General features: G+C 45.6%; 3 protein-coding genes and 9 non-coding genes across 15 annotated transcripts; 2 read left to right on the top strand and 10 right to left on the bottom strand.

Annotated features, from left to right (window-relative positions):
- Positions 1 to 14: 14 nt before the first annotated feature.
- LOC120657851 lies at positions 15 to 93 on the bottom strand. Its single transcript, XR_005668385.1, has one exon. It is a non-coding gene; the product is annotated as a small nucleolar RNA R160 (small nucleolar RNA).
- Positions 94 to 223: 130 nt separating this feature from the next.
- On the bottom strand, positions 224 to 303 carry LOC120657843. Its single transcript, XR_005668375.1, has one exon. It is a non-coding gene; the product is annotated as a small nucleolar RNA R160 (small nucleolar RNA).
- Positions 304 to 565: 262 nt separating this feature from the next.
- On the bottom strand, positions 566 to 644 carry LOC120657850. The gene has a single exon (XR_005668384.1). It is a non-coding gene; the product is annotated as a small nucleolar RNA R160 (small nucleolar RNA).
- Positions 645 to 774: 130 nt separating this feature from the next.
- On the bottom strand, positions 775 to 854 carry LOC120657842. Its single transcript, XR_005668374.1, has one exon. It is a non-coding gene; the product is annotated as a small nucleolar RNA R160 (small nucleolar RNA).
- A 262-nt stretch (positions 855 to 1,116) lies between these two features.
- Positions 1,117 to 1,195, bottom strand: LOC120657849. Its single transcript, XR_005668383.1, has one exon. It is a non-coding gene; the product is annotated as a small nucleolar RNA R160 (small nucleolar RNA).
- Positions 1,196 to 1,325: 130 nt separating this feature from the next.
- On the bottom strand, positions 1,326 to 1,405 carry LOC120657841. Its single transcript, XR_005668373.1, has one exon. It is a non-coding gene; the product is annotated as a small nucleolar RNA R160 (small nucleolar RNA).
- Positions 1,406 to 1,667: 262 nt separating this feature from the next.
- Positions 1,668 to 1,746, bottom strand: LOC120657848. The gene has a single exon (XR_005668381.1). It is a non-coding gene; the product is annotated as a small nucleolar RNA R160 (small nucleolar RNA).
- Positions 1,747 to 1,876: 130 nt separating this feature from the next.
- Positions 1,877 to 1,956, bottom strand: LOC120657840. Its single transcript, XR_005668372.1, has one exon. It is a non-coding gene; the product is annotated as a small nucleolar RNA R160 (small nucleolar RNA).
- Positions 1,957 to 2,241: 285 nt separating this feature from the next.
- On the bottom strand, positions 2,242 to 2,320 carry LOC120657856. Its single transcript, XR_005668389.1, has one exon. It is a non-coding gene; the product is annotated as a small nucleolar RNA R160 (small nucleolar RNA).
- Positions 2,321 to 3,702: 1,382 nt separating this feature from the next.
- LOC120657104 (putative U-box domain-containing protein 42) lies at positions 3,703 to 9,404 on the bottom strand. 4 transcript variants are annotated; one of them, XM_039935359.1, is made up of 5 exons: positions 9,229 to 9,404; positions 7,834 to 8,221; positions 6,395 to 7,368; positions 5,973 to 6,282; positions 3,703 to 5,433 (listed from the first exon to the last, which is right to left on the bottom strand). In XM_039935359.1, the coding sequence occupies exons 3-5, from the start codon at positions 7,364 to 7,366 to the stop codon at positions 3,815 to 3,817; spliced, it is 2,901 nt and encodes a 966-aa protein (XP_039791293.1). In that variant the 5' UTR covers positions 7,367 to 7,368; positions 7,834 to 8,221; positions 9,229 to 9,404; the 3' UTR covers positions 3,703 to 3,814. The 4 variants fall into 4 exon arrangements, with proteins under 4 accessions (XP_039791293.1, XP_039791292.1, XP_039791291.1 ...); XM_039935358.1 differs by having other exon boundaries at positions 8,829 to 9,382; XM_039935357.1 differs by having other exon boundaries at positions 9,047 to 9,382.
- A 560-nt stretch (positions 9,405 to 9,964) lies between these two features.
- Positions 9,965 to 12,057, top strand: LOC120653733 (amino acid transporter AVT6A-like). Its single transcript, XM_039931411.1, has 6 exons — positions 9,965 to 10,391; positions 10,519 to 10,671; positions 10,763 to 10,966; positions 11,111 to 11,530; positions 11,815 to 11,866; positions 11,949 to 12,057. Exons 1-6 carry the CDS (start codon positions 9,965 to 9,967, stop codon positions 12,055 to 12,057), a joined length of 1,365 nt encoding a protein of 454 aa, XP_039787345.1.
- Positions 12,058 to 18,106: 6,049 nt separating this feature from the next.
- LOC120653732 (spidroin-1-like) lies at positions 18,107 to 26,387 on the top strand. The gene is made up of 3 exons (XM_039931410.1): positions 18,107 to 18,244; positions 19,277 to 19,657; positions 26,085 to 26,387. Exons 1-3 carry the CDS (start codon positions 18,107 to 18,109, stop codon positions 26,385 to 26,387), a joined length of 822 nt encoding a protein of 273 aa, XP_039787344.1.
- The last annotated feature ends 1,067 nt before the right edge of the window (positions 26,388 to 27,454 follow it).

Raw genomic sequence — 27,454 nt, 5'->3', positions numbered from 1 at the left:
ATGTAAGTAGATGAAGCAATCAGAGAACTTTGAAGACCATGAATGGATGTATCAGCATAGATACTTCAGATCATATGAGCTCCTCATTTTGCTGCTTCACCTCTCAAAAACACATAGCAAAGCATAATTTAGAAATTTTTAGAAGTATTTTGAAGCTATACCTTAATGTACAAAAGAAAATGAACACAACCAAGTATCATCTGGATAAGGTGTGGGCAAAGGAAGCAATCAGAGAACTTTGAAGACCATGAATGTATGTATCAACATCAGATACTTCAGATTGTATGACCTCCTCATTTTGCTTCTCAACACACTCTACGGTTCTGACTCAAGCATCACTTAGACGATATTCAGATGCCATACTTAAAAAAATCTTGAATACTACTAAACAAGCATCAATTGGACAAGAGAACGTACACATAAAGAAAGCAAAAAAGAAAAGTTTGAAGACCAACCAAGAATTGAAAATTTTGAAGATAATCCAAGTATTATCAACAGTACAGTTTCAGATAGTACAGCTTCCTACCGCATCTACTCTATCTACACACGAAATGTAAGTAGATGAAGCAATCAGAGAACTTTGAAGACCATGAATGGATGTATCAGCATAGATACTTCAGATCATATGAGCTCCTCATTTTGCTGCTTCACCTCTCAAAAACACATAGCAAAGCATAATTTAGAAATTTTTAGAAGTATTTTGAAGCTATACCTTAATGTACAAAAGAAAATGAACACAACCAAGTATCATCTGGATAAGGTGTGGGCAAAGGAAGCAATCAGAGAACTTTGAAGACCATGAATGTATGTATCAACATCAGATACTTCAGATTGTATGACCTCCTCATTTTGCTTCTCAACACACTCTACGGTTCTGACTCAAGCATCACTTAGACGATATTCAGATGCCATACTTAAAAAAATCTTGAATACTACTAACCAAGCATCAATTGGACAAGAGAACGTACACATAAAGAAAGCAAAAAAGAAAAGTTTGAAGACCAACCAAGAATTGAAAATTTTGAAGATAATCCAAGTATTATCAACAGTACAGTTTCAGATAGTACAGCTTCCTACCGCATCTACTCTATCTACACACGAAATGTAAGTAGATGAAGCAATCAGAGAACTTTGAAGACCATGAATGGATGTATCAGCATAGATACTTCAGATCATATGAGCTCCTCATTTTGCTGCTTCACCTCTCAAAAACACATAGCAAAGCATAATTTAGAAATTTTTAGAAGTATTTTGAAGCTATACCTTAATGTACAAAAGAAAATGAACACAACCAAGTATCATCTGGATAAGGTGTGGGCAAAGGAAGCAATCAGAGAACTTTGAAGACCATGAATGTATGTATCAACATCAGATACTTCAGATTGTATGACCTCCTCATTTTGCTTCTCAACACACTCTACGGTTCTGACTCAAGCATCACTTAGACGATATTCAGATGCCATACTTAAAAAAATCTTGAATACTACTAAACAAGCATCAATTGGACAAGAGAACGTACACATAAAGAAAGCAAAAAAGAAAAGTTTGAAGACCAACCAAGAATTGAAAATTTTGAAGATAATCCAAGTATTATCAACAGTACAGTTTCAGATAGTACAGCTTCCTACCGCATCTACTCTATCTACACACGAAATGTAAGTAGATGAAGCAATCAGAGAACTTTGAAGACCATGAATGGATGTATCAGCATAGATACTTCAGATCATATGAGCTCCTCATTTTGCTGCTTCACCTCTCAAAAACACATAGCAAAGCATAATTTAGAAATTTTTAGAAGTATTTTGAAGCTATACCTTAATGTACAAAAGAAAATGAACACAACCAAGTATCATCTGGATAAGGTGTGGGCAAAGGAAGCAATCAGAGAACTTTGAAGACCATGAATGTATGTATCAACATCAGATACTTCAGATTGTATGACCTCCTCATTTTGCTTCTCAACACACTCTACGGTTCTGACTCAAGCATCACTTAGACGATATTCAGATGCCATACTTAAAAAAATCTTGAATACTACAAAACAAGCATCAATTGGACAAGAGAACGTACACATAAAGAAAGCAAAAAAGAAAAGTTTGAAGACCAACCAAGAATTGAAAATTTTGAAGATAATCCAAGTATTATCAACAGTACAGTTTCAGATAGTACAGCTTCCTACCGCATCTACTCTATCTACACACGAAAGAAGATGATTTCCAGATGAAAGAAAAGATTTTAACAAGAGATCAGAGAACTTTGAAGACCATATATGTGTTATCCACATGAAAACTTTCAGATGTTTCAGTCTCCTCATATCACTTGTATAACCAGAAGTCAGATCATGACTAGTACTCAATAAAATCAAATTGAAGTGAGCAAACATATCTGAAAGAACATCAAAACAAGCAGCAGCAAGTGATGCAATGTGGACAGAAGATATGACCCTGAGGTTATTTACTGGCTTCCCCAGAGGTACAGAGCCCCTGCCCGATCCATGAATCTTGCACCGATATACCCTGTTCTCGCATTTTTCCCTGCATCCAACCTCAACAGAGCAGGGGGCTAATGGTGCGAGCTAACCAAAACAAAAGCCATCGATCTAACAAAGGCGTACGCATGTACAGGAAGATCATGCGAATGACTGCACTTCATGATTTCCAACAAGTACTAGCAAAGAAAAGCAGCAAAGATTAGCGGTCTAAAGCGGGACAAGAAAAAAAAATCATTCAAGCAACACACCGATTGAAGGCAAACGAGGAACAAAATCGCACAAAAACGACTGCATTGATCGGGCTACAACCATGTGAACCGGGGAGCTTGGCGCCTTGGTACTCGCTGTCTCGCTCCCTCTACGCCTGGCGGCTAGGGTTTGCCTCCGCCGGTGCGGTACGCCGGTACATCCGTAAATATATCAGACCAGCCAGAGGTGAAAGGACCCAAGATATGGTTGGGCTGGGCCTTCCTTTCTTGCCGTTCTGGGCCATATGCGCCCACAGCCCATTTGTATTTCTGCCCATTTACATTTTGTACACAAATTTGACTACTATCTCGTTTAATAATAATAATAATAATAATAATAATAATAATAATAATAATAATAATAATAATAATAATAATTTTCACGAAAGCTAGATCCCACCATGGTGATTTTCTCGAACACCAACGCCGGCGAAGCAACCAAGGCTACCTGCTGCCCCTCTGATCACAACATCTTGCTTCTTACGCCGGTCGGCCGAGCCAGGTGAACAGCTGTTTCTCCCTGCGCTGCCGGTCGGCCGGACAGGGCAACATTTCGATCGTGGTGGCGCCGCCGCCGGCCGCCGCTCTCCAGGTCTACTGCCATGCCGGCGTACTCTCCGTCCATAGGTGCGGCGCTCGGCAGAGCGAGCTTGGCCCTCGGCACGGGTTTATAGGAGGCGGTTGCTCTGTAATTGGAAGCATACTCGGAACCTCGTCCGTCTTGACCTCGGAAAATTCGAGAAGCAGAAATCGACTCGGAGTTGCAAGATGCTGCGAATTGGAGTCATGTGGCGTGGAAATTAGTACACGACACGACTGTATTCAGCATGCGCTCAACCTCTTCACCATTCACCTGTTCAGACAATCAGCAGGTTTTCAAAATGAACTTGTGCCACTAGTTGATCATCTCCAATTCTCCATTCACCTGTTCAGACATTCAGCAGGTTCAGAAAATCACGGTGGTGGGCGAAAAACGAGACTAGCAAGCCAACGTTGTATTGTAGTTTTGCTCAAACAGACGAGTAGCATATGCACAGATTTTACAATGTTTAGTTCTCAACGAAGATAAAAATCCCTAGAACTCCATGGACACATAGGTTGCAGAGTAATCGGGCATCTTGTGCAGTCGCCGGAGGATGCTCTCGGCGGCCTGCTTGGTGCTCGCGTCCCCTCTGTGGAAGGCGCTCACCAGCGCCGTGGGCAGCATCCGGTCGCCGGTCACCTCCCTCAGGCACCGATCGTCGCCGTGCTCCAGGAGCTTCTCCACCACGCAGAAGCACTTCTGCCACAGCACGTTTTGCCGGTGCTGCTTCAGCGCGCCGAGAACGCGTCTCGCTGCATCGAACTCAGAGAGGGCAGCCACGCTCTTCTCGACGTCCACTCTCTCGTCGAGGAGAGTGCACAGCGCTCCGAGAGCAGCCTCCACCACCCGGACATTGTCGTTCTCAAGGCAGCCCAGGAGACCCTCCACGGAGCCCGCCTCGAGGAGGCAGAAGGTCGTCGCTGGTGAACAGACTCCCCGGTGAACCAGGCAAAGGTTGACCTGGTGGTGCGTGCTCTTCTTGTTATTGCTGTGCGCCTTCGAGTCCTTCAGGAGCTTTAGTATGGAGTTCTTCTTTGACAGCAGCTCATCCGGCGGTGGTTGGGACAGTTTGATGGATAGGTAACTCAGGTTCTCGAGCCCCACCGCAGCAAGGCGTTGTACCTCGTCACTTCCAGCTGGTCTGCTGAGCAGCTCAGTGAGCAACGAAGCCAGGTTGTGGTCGATGGCCACCTTCAACACTTCAGGACTGTACAGAGTTGCGGTAAGCCGCACAAGTGCACCTACGAGACCCTCCATGTAGGGCACTGCATGCTTACTTGATCTAGAAGCGCCATTCTGCATCTCTTTTATTGCACTCAGTATGGTCGGCACGGCGCCCTCCTGCACAAGTGCGATGTTAAGTGAGGTATTCCGGTAAGGCAGCCTCGCGAGGAGCATCGCCAATGCAGCTTGCCGTTCAGTGATGCGGCCGGCGTGACTGATGCTTTTGAGCAGCTTGCGTGGCTGCCCTTGTGACTTGCAGAGCCTCTCTACAATGGTGTGGCCAATGTGTGGGGACAGGGTGATCAGCAGCTTCGTCGCTGCGAGGCTGAGCGCCTCCATCGGGGAGCTCATGAGCTCAACAATGGCATGGCCGCGGTGGTCCTCCCTGATGACCGAGACCACCGTGGCCAGCGGCTTGGCAAGCGCAGTGAGCGCTAGCAGGACACGGATGATGCTGAGGTTGAGGTCATCCGGCATGAAGCACTTGAGCATGTGCACAAAGTTGTAGATGGAGTATTTCGATGTGAGAACGTGGCCTTCCTTGTTCACCACCGTGGTGTCTGGATCAATGCCTGACTCGACAATGTTGGCAAGGATGGTGGCAGCACTGGCCATGGAGTTCACAGGCTCATCATCTACCTTTCGGATGAACAGTTCCTCGATCATGACAAGGACAGCTCCTGTGTCAACAAGCATCTTGCTGTTGGGGCGGTGCAAGGAAAGCTGGACAAGGACATCAAACGCTGCCTTGCGGACCCTGGGGTTGCAGCTGCGCGCCATCTTGATGAGGATCTCCGACGTGCTTCTGTTGATGTCAATGGTGAGCTCCTGCTCTTGGACCAGCTCGCTGAGGAAACTGACCATCTCCATCTGCATCTCTTCTGAGCCTGTTTTGTAATCTTCATGTCAGTTTAAACCACCAATTTACTACAGGAACATGTTGCGCTAAGTGAAATATTTCAGTTATTATGCTGACCAAACCTTTCTGATGTTGTACTGATGAAGTGTTCATACAAAACTGGCATGTACAGCTGCATTCTAATAGGTTTTACTGAATTACTACCTTTGTCCTAAATATAAGGGATCCTGAGTTTGGCCTAAGTCAAACCATTCTAAGTTTGACCAAATTCATAAAGAAGAATATCAACATCTACCAAATTAAAGAAGTAAACTATTAAAAAAATCATAATTGATCTAATTATGCTCATTTGATATCACAAATTCATAAGTATTATTGTTCTTTTCTATAAACTTGGTTAAATTTAGAATGGCTTGACTTAGGACAAACATAGAAATAGAATCCTTTCAGGATGGAGGGAGTACCACTTGGTAGTTTCAGAAACTTGGTGGATTTAACATAACCAAACTTGCAAAGATAACAACTATCATACTTTTTAAAATGCTTTCCTAATACTCTGCATCTCACCTTCCACTAGATAACTCTGAAGAGGTTCTAAGTATCCACTTTCAGCCATGTACTTGATGTTCTTCGGACACTTTTCAAGGTTCTTAAGGACAGCTCCAGCTTTCTCAGCAGCAATTGGATCATCCGTATTGTTGATCTTCATTGTGGTGAGGATCAGAATACTTCCAGACGTTGAGCCAATATTCTCCAACAGTAACTGTGACTTTGAAAGCTCCAGCAAGAAAGAGATGGCTGCATGCCTTTCACCAGTAGTATTACTTGACAGTAGCTTTACTGTCCTGGCAATGGCCTTAGTTTTTCCAATTATATCCTGTATGTCATGCAGAATAATTTGAAGAACAAGGCTAAGATGTTGAACAGTTCAGTATAAACTATTCTACATTGCAGATGAACTCCTTTAGGTAATAAAGTTTACTACTTACCTTTCCTTCTTCATCTTCAGCTAACAAACACAGAAGCTCCAGTGCATCACATTGAATCTGTGCATTGTGGTTGTCCAACAACCGTGCTAAGAACTTGGTGACCCCGATCTTATGCATCAGCTCCCTGTTCTTCCCCTTCAACTTGGCCAGCAACTTCAGCTCATGCATGGCTTCAAGCACCAATTGGTCTGCAGTTGACAGGGAGAGGGCAGTGCGAGCAATCCTCACACGCATTGCCTCATTCCTCATTGTCCATTCTTCAATTACACTCTTCAGGGAAGCATTGCTCATCACTGTCTTACTTTGCATTGGCATTTTTGTGACAGGGCAATAGATAGGTTCAGAACTGTCTGAAAACCTCTCAATATACTCCTCTATGGCTCTCCTGTCACATGTCACACCACTCTCAATTGTCACAGGATCAGTCATTATCTCATTCGTCAGTGGACAGAAGAATGCATCATACAGAGGCTCGATGTATTCTGCAACCTCCGGGAGAGTATTGAACATCTGGCCACCATATTCATGTGATTCATGGTACATTCCCTGTAGAAAGTCCACCAGCTTCGGAGTATCATTATCACGAATAGACCTCCTAGGCCTGTTGCCCATTACATTCATGGCTATATCAGCCTCAGAGTAACCCCTCATTGATTGAGATTTGATAAGCACATCCATGTAAGCATTACTGCCAAATGCTGATGCCGGTGTCCTGCAAAGCTCATCATATATGTTCTGCAAGACATTGTCCAGGTCTTGGGCTATGTTTTGTATCTCATCATCCTTAAGTTGCAATGATCTTCCTTTGCACCTTGCAGAAAGATCTTTAGCAAGATTGACATTGGCATAAAGAGATTCTATCATCTGTGTCCCATCAGTCTGGGTCCTGCGAGCTGTTTGACGCTCCATTGTTGCCCTAACTGATTCCATGGAGTTCTCTTGGCTGACATTGATGGTAGCTACTGATAACATGACTGCATGTACAAAAAAAGCAGCAAAATTTGAAAGAGAAAGAAATGTAAATGATTTTTCAAACAGGCATTACCAGTCAAATTCATCATGAGAGGGCTGAAAAACAAATTATCATAACGGCATGAAATATAAGACAAGCTTTTAAACAGCTGTACAAACCTATGCAGTTGACAGCATTACCATGTTGTGCTTACTTGCAAAACGTTATTAAACTAAGAACCATGACAATCAAATAACTACTAGGCTGAGGCACAAATAGAAAGTCTTTGTTCTCTTCTTGAACACAGGTTAACACCTTTTCCTCGGATGCACTTATTGCTACGTTCTTCTACAAAGCCTAGGCCTCTAGATAAAACAACAACAACAACAACAACAACATAGCCTTTTTTCCCAAGCAAGTTGGGGTAGGCTAGAGATGAAACAGTGTGGATAATTACAACAGAAAAGGAATCTCTATAACACAATACCTGTATATCTCTAGGCTCTAGCGAAAACCTCCAAGATCAACAATAGAACCATGTGAAGAATAGTTATAGATGGAGTATTTTGCCTTCAGCTCCAGCAAAGAACCTGGCCTTGGTTCACTGCAGTGCTTATGTGTATTATTAGATAGATGAATGCAAATAGAGCAGACCCAGCAAGGTGAGTTCAATATATAGTCTCTTCTATTTGGGTATTGGTAAACTCCCTTCAAACATCGCAACTATTTATCACCAAACAGGCCTAATGTGTTGACTTCTGGTTCCATCGGACTTCTACCCACATCAACGGGAGAAACATAACAAGTCTCAGTCTTGATGATAGATTGGCATCCTTCCAGCAACCTTAGTTTAATAAACCTTTAGGAACTTCAGCCTATAAAACATACAAATGAATAATAGGAACAAAGTTAGGTGATGGATAGATTGGTAAGCTACCCTAAAAACACAATGATACTTGTGTCAAGGAGGTTGCCGAAAGCTGTATGGCTCAATAGATAAAAAAAAGGATTGGAGGAGATATTATATCACTTCTTAGGTCATCATCGAAGCTACTGGAGAGATCAAATTACTTTGAACTTAAAGGAGACTGAAACTTAAGCATGTTTCAAAAACAGGAACCATATGCACAGATATCTCACCAGAAATTTGCAACCTTTAAGTTTGTTCGTCTACTCCGATTTTAGTAGAATGATTGTATGGTTCAGACTTCAGAAACCTTTACTACCCAGAGCAATTCTTTAAAACTTCCTAGTTCTGAGACCTTGAAGCTCACAGTCCCAACCACACAAACTAATTCCGTGCGTATTTTGGTTTGTGAAACTAAAGGACAAACCATGCTGACTATTGACTATCAGTGTTTTATTATACTCCCAAAGAGTGGTTAGGATTGGTAGCACAATCAAGACTGTTAACAAGAGCACAGAAAATTGAGCAAGACATATGAGCATAAAAAATAGAATAAGACAAGGGAACTAAGCCACCTTTGTATGTTGATTGTTGAACAACCATATTCAGGACGAGTATGGTATGACAAAATGGCTGATGCTTCAAGTTTGGCATATCAGTGCAGCACTGACCGTTTGTACGCATCTTAGACTAGACCAGTCCAAATTGTGGCAGTCATAGGCTAAACCATGGGTCAATGTTTGTTTTCCCCAACCAAAAGAACCAATGACGTGCATCTGAATGAGACAACTACCTGGCACCAAAAAATGCGTGGCGTAGTGACGATGCCCATCGATAGCCTCCGCTGCTGTGCCCCATCCCCGTGTGCGGGTCTGGCGACGGCGAGGACGCAGTGACGCACTGCGATGTGCCGAGTATGCAAGAATGGACTGCTAGTGCGCATGGAGACTGGAGAGGGAGGCCAACGAGAGGTACCGGCGTGTGGCAAGGGAGGCGCAACCGGACATCGCCGGCGGCGGCGGTGGCGGTGGCGGCGGGGAGTTCATCCTGCTTCCTTCTTGCCTGACCAGGAAGAATGGGGACGGATTGCTCGATCCATCCCTGGGCAACCGTGAGCCGTGAGATCCACGCTGAACGGATCAGATTGAGCTAGGCAAGAAGCGTTGGATGAGATTTTTTATACGGAGACCCCACAATGTCTGCAATTATCATGTATACACTCTTTCCAGATGGATCGTGGGAAGTGGTCCATGATCAGGATTCAGGCCCGTCCAGTCCAAACATTTGGGTCGGTCCATCTGTCTAATGCAGCCCATTACGAGAGCTAGGATATAGCCACTTCTAGCCCATCAGAGCCCACACAGTTAGAGGCACAATTATAGCCCATCAGCCCACCACTGAGCTTCTTCCATCTTGGCCCCGGAAAGGGCTAGCTCGGATGCATGGCCATGGCTCTCCAAGATTTCTAAATGAGGAGTCACTCTAATTATAAGACGCCTCGTCTCCTCCGACCAAAGCTTCTCCACACTCCACTCCCCACATTCTTCCTCCCTGCGCTCCATCAAACCGGAGGAACTCCAATCCACACGCATTTTTTTTTGCGCAAAGAGGGATCAGAAGAATTTAGAAGCTGGAATTCCGTCCGCGCAAGCCTCACCTCCCCAGGAACGAGCCGAGCTTCGGCGCCACCGTCGCGAGCGACTCCGCGAGGATGGTGATGCCGATCTCGAGCGGCGGCGACCACGCCGCGGAGACCGAGAGCACCGAGTCGCTCCTCCCCAAGAACCAGCAGCGCGGGGGCGACGGGGTCGGGGACGACGGCGGCGACGACTTCCACGGCGCGTCCTTCGCCGGCGCGGTGTTCAACCTGTCCACCACCATCGTCGGCGCGGGCATCATGGCGCTCCCGGTCACCATGAAGGTGCTCGGCCTCGCCCCGGGCCTCGTCCTCATCGTGCTCGCCGCGATGCTCACGGACGCCTCCATCGAGCTCCTCGTGCGCTACAGCCGCGCCGCGGGCGCCAAGTCCTACGGCAGGGCCATGGGCGACGCCTTCGGGGCGTTCGGCAGGGGCTTCCTGCAGTTCTGCGTCGTCGTCAACAACGTCGGCGTCATGGTCGTCTACATGATCATCATCGGTAAGCCGTCGATCGTCTTTGAAGCATTGCTGCTTCGATCTCCTCTTGATTGCTTGCGTGCTTGCTTGCATTAAGATCTCCTTTTTATTCCTGAATCGATTAACAATTCCTTCCTCTCGACACAAAGGTGACGTGCTCTCTGGAACCTCCTCCCACGGCGTGCACCACCATGGCGTGATAGAAGGATGGTTCGGCCCAAACCGGTGGAACGGGCGCTTCGCAATCCTCACCATCACCACCTTCGGCGTGTTCGCCCCTCTGGCATCTTTCAAGCGCGTCGGCAAGCAAGCATGCGATTCTCACGTCCATCGCAATCCTCATGATGAGCATCTCTTTGTTTTTCCTCAACATTGTGTTGATCATCATTTCAGACTCGCTGAGATTCACGTCTGCTGTGTCGGTCGCTCTGGCCGTTGTGTTCGTCGTGATCACCGCCGGGATCGCCATCTTCAAGCTGGCGAGAGGACAGATTCCGATGCCTCAGCTGTTCCCTGATGTCCATGACTGGCCGTCCGTCTGGAGGCTCTTCACAGCGGCTCCAGTTCTCGTCACCGCTTATATTTGTCACTACAACGGTATAGGAACTACGAACTGAATAACTCCAATGTACATTGCCCAAATTTGATTTTCTGCAATTTTCTAGTTATCTAATAATAATGATAGCTGCTCATTGACTAAATTTTTTTTTTAGCATTGCTCATTGACTGAAACTTTTGCAGTTCACCCGATTTACAACGAGCTCAGGGATTCCCTGCAGATCAGGCCCATAGTGCGCACGTCGCTGCTGCTGTGCTCGGCCGTGTACATCACCACCAGCTTCTTCGGCTTCCTCCTCTTCGGCGACGCGACGCTCGACGACGTCCTCGCCAACTTGGACGCCAACCTCGGCATCCCCTACAGCTCCGTGTTCAACGACGCGGTCAGGGTGAGCTACGTGCTTCACCTCATGCTCGTCTTCCCCATCGTCTTCCACGCGCTGCGGCTCAACATGGACGGCCTCCTGTTCCCGTCCGCGCGGCCGCTGTCCTGCGACAACCGGAGGTTCGCCGTGCTCACAGCAGCGCTCCTCGCCGTGATCTTCCTCGCCGCCAACTTCATCCCCAACATCTGGGACGCCTTCCAGTTCACCGGAGCCAGGGGCGGATGCACACCCCGGGCCACCCGGGCCATGGCCCGGGGTTCGGCCCAATTTTTTTTCATTTTGCAGTAGCTTCTACCTTTGGACTTGGATTAATTGTTGAAGAAGGACTTTGATCAATTGCTGAAGAAGAATAAATATATTACTTCGCGATGGCGCTTTTTGTATGTTATCTATCTTTCCGTTTATATTTTCATGTATCTTTTGAACTGTGAGTTTGTGGACGTCTATACTTAAAACTCGGCCCGGGGTTCGACTCAATCCTGGTTCCGCCACTGACCGGAGCCACCGCTTCTGTCTGCGTTGCCTACATCTTTCCCGCGGCGATCACGTTAAGGTAGGTGACCTTGATGCCTCTGTCATGGCTTTAGGATATTTTGTAGCTTAGCTACTCGTCTGATGTCGTCATTGAATTACAGGGATCACCATGGCATAGCAAGGAAGAGAGACAAGCTCCTGTCAGTGTTCATGATTGTTCTTGCTGTGGTGGCAAACGCAGTGGCCGTGTACAGCGACGCTTGCTCATGATCGATCCTAATGGCGACCAGGGCCAGGTCAAGCGAACGCCATTATCTAATTTAGTCCGCGATGAAACCACCCTAGCTGTGTACGTATAAGAAGCATCACATTTCTTGCCTCTTCTTTTCGAACGAACCGGCACGACACGCCAATTTCTGTTAGATAAGAAAATAGTTACAGCCTCGAGGGGCAAGATCAAAACAAATTAAGTACAAAGCTCGAAGTGAAAACACCGGCTACTCCGAAAGCACTAGGGCGGCATCTGATATGCCTCTCCTTCTTTGACGTGATGGGAGTGCTCCAACCAAAATAGATGATGAGCAACAAAGAAGAATCCGTTGTGGAATGAAGAGATATATGCTTGGAGGCTAGAAAGTCGAGTGAATGTGTGTAGATGAGAATAATTGGCTTGAAATCAACTTGCTGATGCTTACAATCTTTTGGTTGTTATACCAAAGAACAACTTTTCTTTGACAAGAAAGGGTGCAGCATGTTTAGAGCTTGTTGGACCAAGAGTGGATGAAAAGGGCCTTAGGCCAGTCTAAATGGAAGTGTCATGAAAAACATTAAATTTGGTGACGTGATAAAGTTATTATGAAAAGAGGTATCATCACTATGATACTCCTCTTACTCGGTTACCTAGTTACAATCTTGGTAACTGTACGATGATACTTTCCACTAAGATTGGTCCAATGGATCCTTCAAAAAAAAAAGAAGATTGGTCCAATGGATGAAATGACGCAAATGAACTTCATTAATGCTTGAGACTTCAACGGTCTTGTGAACTATCGATGCTACAGGTGAAGAGTCCTGATAAAATGCTGGCCATGATAAGTTGGAGCATGTCGGTGTTACCTATCACTAACTAGTAAATTTGTATGCGCGTCACTGATTTGGATGGTAATGCAAGTATGCGACACAAAATTTATACTGGTTTGGGCAAAATGTCCCTACATCCAATTTGAGCTCTTGCGCTCTTGCACTCGGTTTGTAGTAGGGGTTACAAACGGACGAGAGAGGGAACAGCTCCCAAGTCTCTGGTTGCGTGTGCGTGTGTGTGAGAGAGAGAAGGTTCATCCCCTCTCAGGGACACCCCTCTTCCCCTTTATAGTCTTAGGGAAAGAGGGGGTCTGATACAAAAATGAGGTAAGGAATAAAAGGAGAAAACCGTGGGGGTCGGATGTAATCCGACCCACTCTTCCTCAACAGTCCATCATGGCGGGACCCGCAGTCCTTGCTGATGCTAACGGCGATCATTCTTCTCCCATTTCCTGCCCTGTAGCGATCGTGGTGGATGGGAAGTGGCATGGCACACTGTGGATGAAGCCCCGTTGATGATGTTGTTGTTCGCAGGACATGGTTGTCCGGTCCCGACCTCCATCCGAACGGCCCTCCTGTCATTGGCGTTGACTTCCGGTGGAAGTGGAAGTACCTTGGGCGTTCCGTAACGCCAAGGCTTTCCAGGGCATTGATCAAGAGGCTGGGGAAACCATGTGCAGCTTGGCAATTGCCCTGGGTCTATCCTTCCTCAGCCATCTGAAAAACAAAGATTAAGTGAATACGTTTTGCATAAAAACGGTCTGTGAGGTTAAATAGGGTTGGACCTAATGGGAAAGGCTTGGAAAAGGGGTCTCGCTCCTAGGGGTCACGTCCTACGGCCAACCTACGGCTCTGATACCACCTAAAGCGTCGCCTCATGAGAGAAGACTTAAAAGTGATACAATATCAGTCACAGGAGGCTGATAACACTTTTATTACATCAGATGGTACATCACCGTACAACTCTACGCGGAAGTGGGCAGTGAAGCGCGACTATCGCGAGGATAACAACTAACACCCACACAACGATATTAACTACGAAGAGGGGGTCATCAGAGTCTTGCGCCATATGGAACTTCCTGCGGGTGAACCTATCCACAGGCATAGTTGGGTGCAGGACGGAACCTCTACTCAACGTCTTTGGGAACAAAGTCTGGATCTTCCTCTGTAAAAATTAAGAATGGGGTGAGTACAAACGTACTCAGCAAATTCAACTACACCCACGGAAGGGGTATAAACAGAATATAATGCACAGGGTAAATCAAGGATGAGGCTAGGATTTTATTTGCGGAAAGCAAATTTTGATGCAGGGTTCATTTAAAGAAAGGATTTTCAAAGCAAGTTTTCTTGTACTAAGTAACACATAGTGTTGATCCACACAGGACCCAAATTTTAAGTTGCTACCGGACTCCTCATTCGCCGTAGCACACGGCACAACTGCCGGACACTTTTCCCAAAACAACTCACGCCAACCCGTCCATTCCCAGAAGAAACACTAGTTATGTGACCACACTGTAACTCATCCAGTACCGTGGGCATGGCTATTCGAATATATTTTAACTCTGCAGAGGTGTGCAACTTTACCCACAAGCGGGGTACCATAGCTCGAACACCGTAGTGTCGGTGTAGATCCCAACAAAGTCATTACCCACCTTAGCTAGACCTGACTAGCCATCACGGGATCCACCAAGGGGTCATTGACCTATCACAGAGGTTTTAACCGGGGCATAAGTTACACAGAGCTAATCCCTTCTCCTTGATCACCTGTTGCTCTCAGCTCTCCTGATGGCTATCAGACTAACTAGTGGGGTTTATGCTAAGCCGTTGCCCATTCAACGGTCGAGTGGTTTGCACGATAGTGGAGTTAGGTGAGATGACACACCAACTCGGTCCTTAGTTGTGACAAGATGGATATCTCCCTTCCTTGCTTAACCACACAGGTACAAGCACATCAATCGGCAAATCACACAGAAATGTCATCCATCCTGTCTAAACACATCTTTCGAAAATTCCACATTTTTTCCTTCCCACAACACACTCACACATTTTCTTTTTATAAAACAAATTGTACCGAGTTTAAGGTCCTATGCGTTCTAGCAGCGATTAACGTCCAAACGCATTCAGACATTAGTCTAGGTGGTCAAGGAATGGTTATAACAAATCAAGGGGTGGCTATCCAACCATGTTTTAGCAGCAAAACAACATGCAGTTTTGAAACAGGCCAATAGGTTGTGTTTTTAAAAACTAGGACAAAATATGCATCAAAGGATGGGATTGAACTTGCCGTCTTCAAAGCCTTCCAGGAAGTCCTGACCGAGGCACTGTCCTTCGAGTTCGGGGTCGCGAAACTGGTCCTCGTTCGCTTGCTCACAGTACTGCTCGTTGACGGGTTCTCCCTCGTTCACACTGTGATCTACGATGCGTACAAACAAACACATAATCAAAAAAAAGAAATAAAAGTTTTATCGTTGAGCTCGAATCAGAAACAATTACGATATGAAGATAGGAGTAATATTTCTGGACGGTTTCCTAATGGCATGGCCAAAACTATAATATGAATGGCGTGATAAAGTTTCAGGTCGATCGGAGATTGTTTGGCGCATGAAATGATAGGTTACAGAGAGGTTTAGGGGTTAAACAAGGAGTCAAGGACCTGTTTGTAAATAGTGAAATGACCTGATTAGAATTTTGGGGAATGTTTGGGTTATTCTGGAATAGGGTAGGTTTTATTTATAAATAAGTTTATATAGTGGAGGATTTATTTGTAAATATAATAAAGGATGGGGCTTAATTTACAAAAGGCCAAAGGGTGGAAGGGTTCTTAAACAAATAGATTAGAGGGGAGGGGGTTTTGGGCATATTTTCCCTCCTCTCTTTCCTCCCGACCGAAAAATAGGGGAGGGAGAGGCGGCTCGCCGGCGACGGCCTGGGCTGGCGGCTCGGGGCGCAAGGGCGGCTCTGGAGTGAGGGAAAAGAGAGAGGGAGGAGAGAGGATCCGATCCCGGCCGTGGCTTGGGCCGAGGTGGTCCGAGGCGGCCCGGCCATGAGGGTGGGCGGCGGTGGCCGTGGTGGCGCCGCTGCGAAGCTCAGTGGCGGCCAAGGGTAAGGGGGCAAGTGAGAGGGGGCCAAGAGGGTCCTATCCCTACCTTGGCTTGAGCTGGGGCGTGGCGAGAAGATGGGGCGACGAGGGCGGGCGACGGCGGCCACAGCGGCTCTGGGTGGCAGCGCAACAAGGCCGGGGAGGAGGGGCATGGGGGCGGCATGGCTCGTGGTGGTGGTTGTGGAGCTCGGGGGCCTCTTTATAGCCGAGGAAAGGCGGTGGGGAGGGCTGAGCGCGTCGGGTGTCCTGCGGGGTAGCTCGCAGCCATTAATGGCATTCGGAGCGGCGCTAGCGGCAAGGCGGGACGGGACGTGTCGGGCAGTGGCGTGCAGGGGTGGTCGGCGTGGCGCGTAGCTGGTGGTGGTTCCTGCGCTCGCCGGCGGGCGGCGCGACGAGCAGTGCCGCGCGTGGTGCGCGTGGGCGTGCACAGGAGTGGCCGGCGGCGAAGGCGGGCAATCACGTGGAGCGCGTGGAGGCAGCTGGGAGCGGGACGAGCAGGCGTGCGCGCGCGGCTCGGTGCGCCGCGGCGCGGCGAGCGTGGGGCGCAGGCGCGTTCCGCACGCGGGGAGTGAGCGGCGGCGAGCTACTGCGGCTGCGCGCGGGAGGGCGAGGTCGGGGCGGTCGAGGAGGAGAAAGAAAAAGAAAGAAAAAAAGAAAATGGAAAACGGGAAAAGAAAAGAAAAAGAAAAAGAGAGGAAGAGAAAGAGAGAGCGATCGTGCTCCGGCGGTGATTGCGGCCCCAGTCGGCCACGCGCAGTGGTCGCGTGCGCGCGCGGAACGAGGGCCACAGAGAAATGGGTCGGGGATTGGAAATCGGGTGGCGGGACTGTGGCAGCCCCGCCTAAATTAAACTGGCTTAAGTACGCTAACCATCATCAAAACGACAATCAGGGTTATCACGCACTTAAAACGGAGTAATCTGGCAGTGTTGTCGGGTAAAATTCCGATTAAACCACTTGAAACAGGATCGACAAAACAGTCCAGAGAATGCAATGTTCCACAAATTTTATAGTACAGAGTATGAAAACTGATGGTTATTATTACAAACCGAGTTTGAATTTATAAAAGTATAACATAGTTTAAGTTTGACGGAAAACGAACGATAGTCTAGTGACGAAACAAGACATCATGATGAAGTTCGTTCATGACGTCAGCCACATCCTCAAATGTACCACCTGAAAAACAAAGCCACAAGTAAGGCTGAGTATACTAATACTCAGTAAGGCTTACCCGACTAAGAGTATACTTATCCCTTAATGTAGACATGCAAGGCTTTTGGCTTGAGTAGTTTGTTTTGCCGAAAAGCAGTAAAGAGTAGATCCTTAATTTCAGGTTTTAGCTTCCAAATTCTAGTTCAATTAACCATTCTAGGTGAGCATCTATCCAAAAGCATATATGGTGGGAAACAATTATCTTTCATCATCCAACCAACCATATTCATCATCATCATCATCTTTCACTTTTTACTCTATGTGGCAAAAGGGTTAACCAGTCCCAAACCGTGAGAAGCGAACGATTCGAATCGAATTTGTTAACCTGGCCAGGCAGACCTAACACACACACATGGGGATCGATGTCTCGCTTCGCCCACGCGACTTTTCCCTTCAATTCCAGCTGCACGGAACAGGCCCACCGCCCTCGACTACAAGAATCCATGCCACGGTACGGCGCCGGGTCGTGAGCCTCCTTGCACCCGCATGTGGCCGCATGAGAACAACGTTCAAAGACGGTGGGGAGGTATGTTACGGCCTCGGTGCAATCCAGTACTTAAGCTTACCGATTACCATATTTCTCGGCATGTGGTTAGTACGTTCAAAAACTTAACCACCACTACCACACACTGCGGCCTTATCCATTTTCACTAAACAGACGGGGTATCACAAGTACCACAACCCCGCCCGTGAGCCTTATAGTTGCAGTATGTAGTAGACATTTAACTCCTATAATTCTCGCGAGTGACAGGAAATCACTCGACTTCTACCGAACCATTAGCCTAGCCAACTAGCGACCTACACATACTAGTGTTCAAGCATAGGTACCTAGGATCATGCAGCTAAGGTTCCAAGCAACTCCTGCAAACTTAAATGCGCAAGTAGATAAGAATAATAATAAGTTGCATAAATTTAAAATAGATAGGACATGCTCCGGGGCTTGCCTGGAATTAACACTACATCATTGTTAGCTAGAGGCTTCTGGAGTCGGGTTCGAGTTCTCCACGGCGTCTGCGAAGTTCACTCGAGCCTCTCCTGGACCTTCTTCGGCTTCAGGCACCAGCTCGTACGTTCCGTCTGGTATGTTCGTCGGCTCTATATGAATGCATATGTATGAAATGAAGATAAAGCATTTATTTCTTGACATAGATGGAGATCAACCAAACTCAAGTTGGAGGGTGCTACTACTTTCTTTTTCATCCAGTGGGGCAGTCATTTATAGAGTAGGAATTTTATCTATACTAACTCATAAAAGAGCTGGGTGTGTTGTTTTTCTTTTATATAAGTACAGAAAAAGCATTTCTACCTAAAAATAATTCTCCAGTCTAGGGAATGTAAGTGATGGTAATGATCTTTTAACTGAGGATTGGATTCCTTAAGATGAGCTCGTGGTAAAATTTTTAGGATTAAAAGAGCTACACAACAAGCATGAGAATTAAGATTCTTTTTCTAGGCATAAATATAACTAAAAATCTACAGAATAAACTACTAAGTTTTAGTGGCTAAAATTTTACAGGCATGATCATGTTCTGAAAACCAAGCTCTAGTAAAAAAATAGGAAACTAGGGTTTTTGATTTACAAAGTTTATTCATGAATAAAACAAAAGGACTAGTTATACATTACTAAAAGTTCCCAAAAATTTTTTATAGCATCTAGAAACTAAAGTAAGGCTTCTGTAAAAATTTCAGCTCAGGAAAACTAAAATAGAACCCTAAGGATTTAATTCTATTTAACATAGGCATAAACCAAGATCTAAATGAAACCTATAGCTAAATTGGTCAAAATATCCTCAAATTTTTACAGTAATCTATTCATCTAGGGTGTAGCACACTATCCAAAAATCAGCTAAAGATCGTGGGTAGAACTTGAGATATATACAAATGTAGATATAACTAATATTGAATATAAAGATACAACTATTAGTCAAATGCAAAAGTGGATGTAACAAAAGTTGTAGATCTTGTTGCAAGGATTCCAAAACATTTGGATTTGTATTTTTCTGATTTTTCTACAAATTTATAGGTATTTTCAAAGTTCAAAGCATGAGTTCATGTATAATTTGCAAACTAGCCCCTGGAAGTTTTGTTTTCCTTGCAGGGAAGTCCCTGGCCGGACTTGCAGAGCAGAGGACCGGCGGCGGACGGGTTTCCGGCGTGCTTGCTCGCCGGCGACGAGGGAGAGGTGGGGGAAAAGAAGGAGGGGGCCAAGAGCTACCTAGAGGTGTGCTCGGCGCGAGTTGGGACGGCCGGAGGCGGGCTCCTCCGCGGAGCAGGGGCTCCGGCGGCGGCATTTGGCGGCGGCGGCGACGGTCCGGCGGGCCTGGGCGGCAGCGAGCGGGTCAGGGAGCACCAGCGGAGCGTGGGGGAGCTAGCTGGGGTGTCGTTCGAGGCGGACGGAGGCCGGAGGGGTGAGCTCCGCGGCGGCCTAGGAGGCGGCGGCGGCCATGGTGGGCTGCGGCGGCCGTTCCCGGCAGAGGGGGCACGCGGAGCTTGGCGCTCGAGCTCAGGAAGGAAGGAGAGAAGGATGGGGACGTCTCGAAGCTCACGGGAAGGGTCTGGGCGGTCAAAGACGCAAGAAGAGGCGAGGCGCGGTCGGCCGGGTCGTCACGGCGTCGCCGTGGCGCTTCGACGGCCATCCTCGGCGCGCGCGCAGGGGACGACGATGCGTGGCGAGGTCGAGAGGCTTCAGGGATGAACCGGGAGCGCACGAGGTGAACTGGGCAGGGGCGCGGCGTGTGGCCGGCGACGAACGGCGTCGGCACGGCGTCACGGTGAAAACAGAGAGGGAGGAGAGAGAGATGGAGTGATGGCAAACTCGTAAATAACTCGAAGTTCCAAAGTGCAGTTTGTAAATTCAGTTTTTCTCCTTCTACGTGGCCCCAAATGAAAAGCTTTTGAATACCAAACTTGTTCAAAATTTCGAGATCTACAACTTTCGTTTTAGGCAAAAGTTCATTTGAGGCTTCGTTTGAAAAATAAAATTTAAAACTTGAGTGCATGTGAAAAGGTCCTATACACTTCGAAATTCAAATTTTTCTCCCATTTTTGTGTGGCGACTCGAAAAACTTTGAACACAAAAGTTGGTCGTATTTTGAAAACCTACAACTTTGGTTTTGGACAAAAATTCATTTGAGCTATATTTTAGAAATTATTTTCAAAGCATATTTGTTTAAAATTTGAAAGATGGTTTAAACCACAAATACTATGGTTCATTTGACCTGTCATTTTATCTGCAAAATTTCATATACACATAAACACACATACATATAGACATTCATGCAGACACATGCATTAATTCAAGGTTTCCTATTTAATGATGCATGATTTGGTTCTAATTACCCTAAATTGGCTATTTAAAAACCTGGGCCGTCACAGCCTACCCCCTTAAAAAGAATCTCGTCCCGAGATTCCGAACGAAAGGCTCTCAAGGGAAAAGGAGTAGGCTAACCATCGAAGTCAGTCGGACAAAGTCACAAAAGAGAAGATTGATGTTGGCGATATGATCTTTTGCAGATAAGGATTGAGAATTTAGAGAAAGTTTAAGAAGCAAGATATAAGAAACACGATATCTCCTCCGATTTTGTCCGATTGGTAACTTGTCCAACTTTATGTATTTTATGCCCTCTTGTTCCAATGGTAATGGCATAGATTGCTTGAGCATCTGGGAGATTAAACAGAGTCCCTTGTCTACCACCTCTTGGAGTCTTCCCACGTTCACTTCCATTACCAGTTCCTTCGGAGATTATCCTCTTCGCAACTACAGAAGAATGGCTTACTTCATTTGAGGTCCGATATATAGATCTCCAGACGGACAATAGAGACAGAATTGAGGTAGGCTCACGCAATACCTGCGCGTGCCAAGTAATAGAACCTGGTGTTGGTTGTTCACAAAAGGCCCTCACTTTCGTTGTAGCATTGCCAGTCGCTACTAATAACACCACTACCGAGCATATCTCTAACTAGAATTTCCCGGGTAGTATAGAAAAATAATGTATGGACGAGCATGATGAAAAGATGAATAGCTAAGAGGTGATCAAAATAAAAAGCTCCAGGGCCACTGTGTGAACTAATCAATTGTTTTTCCACACTAAAAAGCTCTAGGGCTTCAGTTTTTGCAGCAAGAGTCTGTGGATAATAAATGTGATCACAATCACCATCAAAGGCGACTGGAAAGGACCGGTGGACTATCCTAGTACCAACATATAGTAGGATTTTGCAGAGAAGATAGGAGCTAAGTCCTGGAAGAATCAAATTTTCAATCTGGTGGTGAATCTAGATAGAAAAGATATCAAGGTGAGTTTTTGCTCAAAGACATTCTTGCTCAAACTGTTGATTAAATTAAACAGTATGATGTGAGATGCATATACTCAATGACCATGATAATGATGCACTCTTGAGACGTATGATTGCAATGCTGGTGCAATACAATGATGGAATTTTCTATGCGAATGAAATGGTGAATATGACATGATGCAATTGCCATGATGCTGGACCAATGATGCAGACATCATGACGCAACGATGACAATATTCTTTGATGTATGCTTGTAGGAGAGGCATAAAGTATGATGCGTACACACATGAGTTGATGCACATGATTCACACCTCATGACTGTTCTCTCATGACTAACACCTTGTTAGCTCTATACTCTTGAGAAAGGACATAAAGTTAGGACACTTAAGGTTTGCATAGAAGGGGATTGCAGTGAGTTACGTCACACATACCTAGACACCAGTGCGCTCCTAGTAACTCAATCATGTGGCTGCAGTGCAAACGAGAGTCTAGGTTCCGTCGCGGCATCAAGGTCACATGACTAAACACCACCACAAGATAAATCAAGAGTGGAAACCCAATAATGCCAGCAACGACAAGATAGGAACTGAAGACAACCCACGAAGTGATACTCAAACGCATACCCATTAGTCAGTCTACAGATTCCCGATCATGATGCAACACCATGCACTGACGAATGACATGAAATAATGTGATGCATGATTGTTGCATCAAGGACTGTATTTCAAAAGTTATTATTATCATGAATCTTTTTAATTTATCCAAAATTAACTGAGCAAGAATGAAGGTACAAGTTTTTAAATGTTGGAATCAAGGTAGCCAGCAAGATCAGGCATAACACCAAGAGGAATAGAATGATTATTGATGGGGCTTTGTTAACAAACATCATTGCTTAGCCAGGGAGCCATGAAGGAAAAAGGAACAATAGTTTTGATAGGAATAGATTGAACACATTGATCAAGGGTTGGATCGATTGACAGGTTAAGATCAACGGTAAGGTTCACGCAAGACCTAAAGCTACTAACTTACAAAAGGACCTTCTCAACTCAAGATTAAACTATCATATTACGTCGGTCGCATTACTACAACAGAAAATCTAGGGGGACATTCAGGTAGGAGCAACACATTTTTGTAAAACAACATAACAAGCAAGGCGATAAATCATACTAAGATATGCCATGATGCATGCGCGTCCTATATGTCCTCACAAAACAAAACAACTGCCAAATAGCTTTGGACTTACGGGGTTAGCGCCGGTGGCACGGCACAAATTACGTCTCTCCCTATATATAACTACCCGAATGATATTCGTTCTTAACCAATCGCAATCGGGGTTAGCGTACCTGCAGGAAATGAACATCATAAATATAAATATTCACGACTGGACCCTTTGTGCCAGCACTCACGAACGGCCCCCATGTGTCCTACGTCACATGGGTAACGCATATGCAGTTGCCCTCATATTCACCCATACATTACCGTTCACTATAGAAACGGCAGCCATACAATTTTTCCGCCGTATGGCCAACTTTAACATACGCCACCGAGATAGCGTATTCACGAGTTCCTTTACTCCCAATATAATCGACTAATGGTCGGTATATTGGCAGCAGCTCAAGTAGGCCACTGCTTGAGCACAGCGTTCGGTTCGCATCACCGACGGGAAGGTCAGACTCCCTCAGCTGACTGAGTATACTTTACTCCCAATACAGTCAACCGATAGTTGGTATATTGGCAGCACCTCAAGTAAGCCACTGCTTGAGGGCAGCGTTCGGCTCGCAAAACCGACAGGAAGGTCAGACTCTCTCAGCTGACTGAGGATCCTTACCTTATTACCTTAGCGTAGGTGCGTAGTTACAGAATTTAAGGATTGATTGTGCACAAAAGTAAGGTTTGACAAAAATATAAAGTGCTGGAAGTCAGATATAAATAAACCATAAATAGATAGCCACCTAGCAAAACTCCCATAATTTTCCCTAGGGCTTTACGAACTATGCACAATCCTTAACGAACCAACGCATTTGCAAACGCGATTTTTGGTGATCGAGTTTTAAGAAAACAGGTTTTTAACGTTTGTAGTACTCTCTGGAGTATGCTTTGCAGCTCTGATACCAGCTGTGGCAGCCCCGCCTAAATTAAACCGGCTTAAGTACGCTAACCATCATCAAAACAACAATCAGGGTTATCACGCACTTAAAACGGAGTAATCCGGCAGTGCTGTTGGGTAAAATCCCGATTAAACCACTTGAAACAGGATCGACAAAGCAGTCCAGAGAATGCAATGTTCCACAAATTTTATAGTACAGAGTATGAAAACTGATGGTTATTATTACAAACCGAGTTTGAATTTATAAAAGTACAACAGAGTTTAAGTTTGACGGAAAATGAACGATAGTCTAGCGACGAAACAAGACATCATGATGAAGCCTGTTCATGACGTCAGCCACATCCTCAAATGTACCACCTGAAAAACAAAGCCACAAGCAAGGCTGAATATACTAATACTCAGCAAGGTATACCCGACTAAAGGTATACTTATCCCTTAATCTAGACATGCAAGGATTTTGGCTTGAGTGGTTTGTTTTGCCGAAAAGCAGTAAAGAGTAGATCCTTAATTTCAGGTTTTAGCTTTCAAATTCTAGTTCAATTAACCATTCTAGGTGAGCATCTATCCAAGAGCATACATGGTGGGAAACAATTATCTTTCATCATCCAACCAACCATATTCATCATCATCATCATCTGTCACTTTTTACTCTATGTGGCAAAAGGGTTAAGCAGTCCCAAACCGTGAGAAGCGGACGATTCAAATCGAATTTGTTAACCTGGCCAGGCAGACCTAACACACACGCATGGGGATCGACGTCTCGCTTCGCCCACGCAACTTTTCCCTTCAATTCCCGCTGCACGGAACAGGCCCACCGCCCTCGACTACAAGAATCTATGCCACGGTACGGCGCCGGGTCGTGAGCCTCCTTGCACCCGCATGTGGCCGCATGAGAACAACGTTCAAAGACGGTGGGGAGGTATGTTCCGGTCTCGGTGCAATCCAGTACTTAAGCTTACCGATTACCATATTTCTCGACACGTGGTTAGTACGTTCAAAAGCTTAACCACCACTACCACACACTGCGGCCTTATCCATTTTCACTAAACAGACGGGGTATCACAAGTACCACAACCCCACCCGTGAGCCTTATAGTTGCAGTATGTAGTAGACATTCAACTCCTATAATTCTCGCGAGTGACAGGAAATCACTCGACTTCTACCGAACCATTAGCCTAGCCAACTAGCGACATACACATACTAGTGTTCAAGCATAGATACCTAGGATCATGCAGCTAAGGTTCCAAACAACTCCTGCAAACTTAAATGCGCAAGTAGATAAGAATAATAATAAGTTACATAAATTTAAAATAGATAGGACATGCTCCGGGGCTTGCCTGGAATTAACACTAGGTCATTGTTAGTTAGAGGCTTCTGGAGTCGGGTTCGGGTTCTCCACGGCGTCTGCGAAGTTCACTCGAGCTTCTCCTGGACCTTCTTCGGCTTCAGGCACCAGCTCGTACGTTCCGTCTGGTATGTTCGTCGGCTCTATATGAATGCATATGTATGAAATGAAGATAAAGCATTTATTTCTTGACATAGATGGAGATAAACCAAACTCAAGTTGGAGGGTGCTACTACTTTCTTTTTCATCCAGTTGGGCAGTCATTTATAGAGTATGAATTTTATCTATACTAACTCATAAAAGAGCTGGGTGTGTTGTTTTTCTTTTATATAAGTACAGAAAAAGTATTTCTACCTAAAAATAATTCTCCAGGCTAGTGAATGTCAGTGCTGGTAATGATCTATTAACTGAGCATTGGATTCCTTAAGATGAGCTTGTGGTAAATTTTTCAGAATTAAAAGAGCTACACAGCAAGCATGAGAATGAAGATTCTTTTTCTAGGCATAAATCTAACTAAAAATCTACAGAATAAACTACTAAGTTTCAGTGGCTAAAATTTTACAGGCATGATCGTGTTCTGAAAACCAAGCTCTAGTAAAAAATAGGAGATTTTTCTAATGAAGGAAACTAGGGTTTTTAATTTACAAAGTTTATTCATGAATAAAACAAAAGGACAAGTTATACATTACTAAAAGTTCTTAAAATTTTTCTATAGCATCTAGAAACTAAAGTAAGGCTGCTGTAAAAATTTCAGCTCAGGAAAACTAAAATAGAGCCCTGTGGATTTAATTCTATTTAACATAGGCATAAACCAAGATCTATATGAAACATATAGCTAAATTTGTCAAAATGTCCTCAAATTTTTAAAGTAATCTATTCATCTAGGGTTTAGCACACTGTCCGAAAATAAGCTAAAGATCTTAGGTAGAACTTGAGATACATATAAATGTGGATAAAACTAATATTTAATATAAAGATAAAACTATTGGTCAAATGCAAAAGTGGATGTAACAAAAGTTGTAGAGCTTGTTGCAAGGATTCCAAAACATTTGTATTTGTATTTTTATTATTTTTTTATGAATTTATAGGTATTTTCAAAGTTCACAGCATGAGTTTGTATAATTTGCAAACTAGCCCCTGGAAGTTTTGTTTTCCTTGCAGGGAAGTCCCTGGCCGGACTTGCAGAGCAGAGGACCGGCGGCGGCCGGGTTTCCGGCGTGCTTGCTCGCCGGCGGCGAGAGAGAGGTGGGGGAAAAGAAGGAGGGGGCCAAGAGCTACCTAGAGGTGTGCTCGGCGCGAGCTGGGAAGGCCGGAGGCGGGCTCCTCCGCGGAGCAGGGGCTCCGGCGGCGGCGGTTGGCGGCGGCGGCGATGGTCCGGCGGGCCTGGGCGGCAGCGAGCGGGTCAGGGAGCACCAGCGAAGCGTGGGGGAGCTAGCTGGGGTGTCGTTCGGGGCGGAGGGGTGAGCTCCGCGGCGGCCTAGGAGGCGGCGGCGACCATGGTGGGCGGCGGCGGCCGTTCCTGGCAGAGGGGGGCACGCGGAGCTTCGCGCTCGAGCTCAGGAAGGAAGGAGAGAAGGATGGGGACGTCTCGAAGCTCACGGGAAGGGTCTGGGCGGTCAAAGACGCAAGAAGAGGCGAGGCGCGGTCGGCCGAGTCGTCACGGCGTCGCCGTGGCACTTCGGCGGCCATCCTCAGCGTGCGCGCAGGGGACGACGACGCGTGGTGAGGTCGTGAGGCTTCAGGGATGAACTGGGGGCGCACGAGGTGAACTGGGCTGGGGCGCAGCGCGTGGCCGGCGACGAACGGCGTCGACACGGCGTCACGGTGAAAACAGAGAGAGAGATGGAGGGAGGGCAAACTCGTAAATAACTCGTAGTTCCAAAGTGCAGTTTGTAAATTCAGTTTTTCTCCTTCTACATGGCCCCCAAATGAAAAACTTTTAAATACCAAACTTGCTCAAAATTTCGAGATCTACAACTTTCGTTTTAGGCAAAAGTTCATTTGAGGCTTCATTTGAAAAATAAAATTTAAAACTTGAGTGCATGTGAAAAGGTCCTATACGCTTCGAAATTCAAATTTTTCTCCCATTTTTGTGTGGCAACTCGAAAAACTTTGAACACAAAAGTTGTTCGTATTTTGAAAACCTACAACTTTGGTTTTGGACAAAAATTCATTTGAGCTATATTTTAGAAATTATTTTCAAAGCATATTTGTTTAAAATTTGAAAAATTGTTTAAAACTTCAAATACTATGGTACATTTGACCTGTCATTTTATGTGCAAAATTTCATATACACATAAACACACATACATATAGACATTCATGCATACACATGCATTAATTCAAGGTTTCCTATTTAATGATGCATGATTTGGTTCTAATTACCCTAAATTGTCTATTTAAAAACCTGGGCCGTCACAGGGACAGAGAAGGGATTCCGGGAATTAGGGTTCAGGGTAGAAGATTTTTGAGCTCAACGATGAAAGACTTCGAAAATTATATTTAGCTCAACGATGAATTTTCCGGGACGT

Source organism: Panicum virgatum, chromosome 1N (genome assembly GCF_016808335.1).
Source record: "Panicum virgatum strain AP13 chromosome 1N, P.virgatum_v5, whole genome shotgun sequence".
NCBI lineage: Eukaryota > Viridiplantae > Streptophyta > Magnoliopsida > Poales > Poaceae > Panicum > Panicum virgatum.
This window is presented reverse-complemented; position numbering and strand designations above follow the sequence as displayed.

Bases quoted from the DNA above. Each gene is read 5' to 3' on its own strand.
- LOC120653732 (XM_039931410.1), top strand. From the start codon at position 18,107: ATGCTCCGGGGCTTGCCTGGAATTAACACTACATCATTGTTAGCTAGA. The intron at 18,245-19,276 runs GTACGTTCCGTC...TTTTCCTTGCAG, and splicing joins TCGGCTTCAGGCACCAGCTC to GGAAGTCCCTGGCCGGACTT. The intron at 19,658-26,084 runs GCACGCGGAGCT...TTTTCCTTGCAG, and splicing joins GGCCGTTCCCGGCAGAGGGG to GGAAGTCCCTGGCCGGACTT.
- LOC120653733 (XM_039931411.1), top strand. From the start codon at position 9,965: ATGGTGATGCCGATCTCGAGCGGCGGCGACCACGCCGCGGAGACCGAG. The intron at 10,672-10,762 runs GCAAGCAAGCAT...TCATCATTTCAG, and splicing joins GGCATCTTTCAAGCGCGTCG to ACTCGCTGAGATTCACGTCT. The intron at 11,867-11,948 runs GTAGGTGACCTT...ATTGAATTACAG, and splicing joins CCCGCGGCGATCACGTTAAG to GGATCACCATGGCATAGCAA.
- LOC120657104 (XM_039935359.1), bottom strand. From the start codon at position 7,366: ATGTTATCAGTAGCTACCATCAATGTCAGCCAAGAGAACTCCATGGAA. The intron at 6,283-6,394 runs GTAAGTAGTAAA...CATGACATACAG, and splicing joins CTGAAGATGAAGAAGGAAAG to GATATAATTGGAAAAACTAA. The intron at 5,434-5,972 runs GTGAGATGCAGA...ATTACAAAACAG, and splicing joins TCAGAGTTATCTAGTGGAAG to GCTCAGAAGAGATGCAGATG.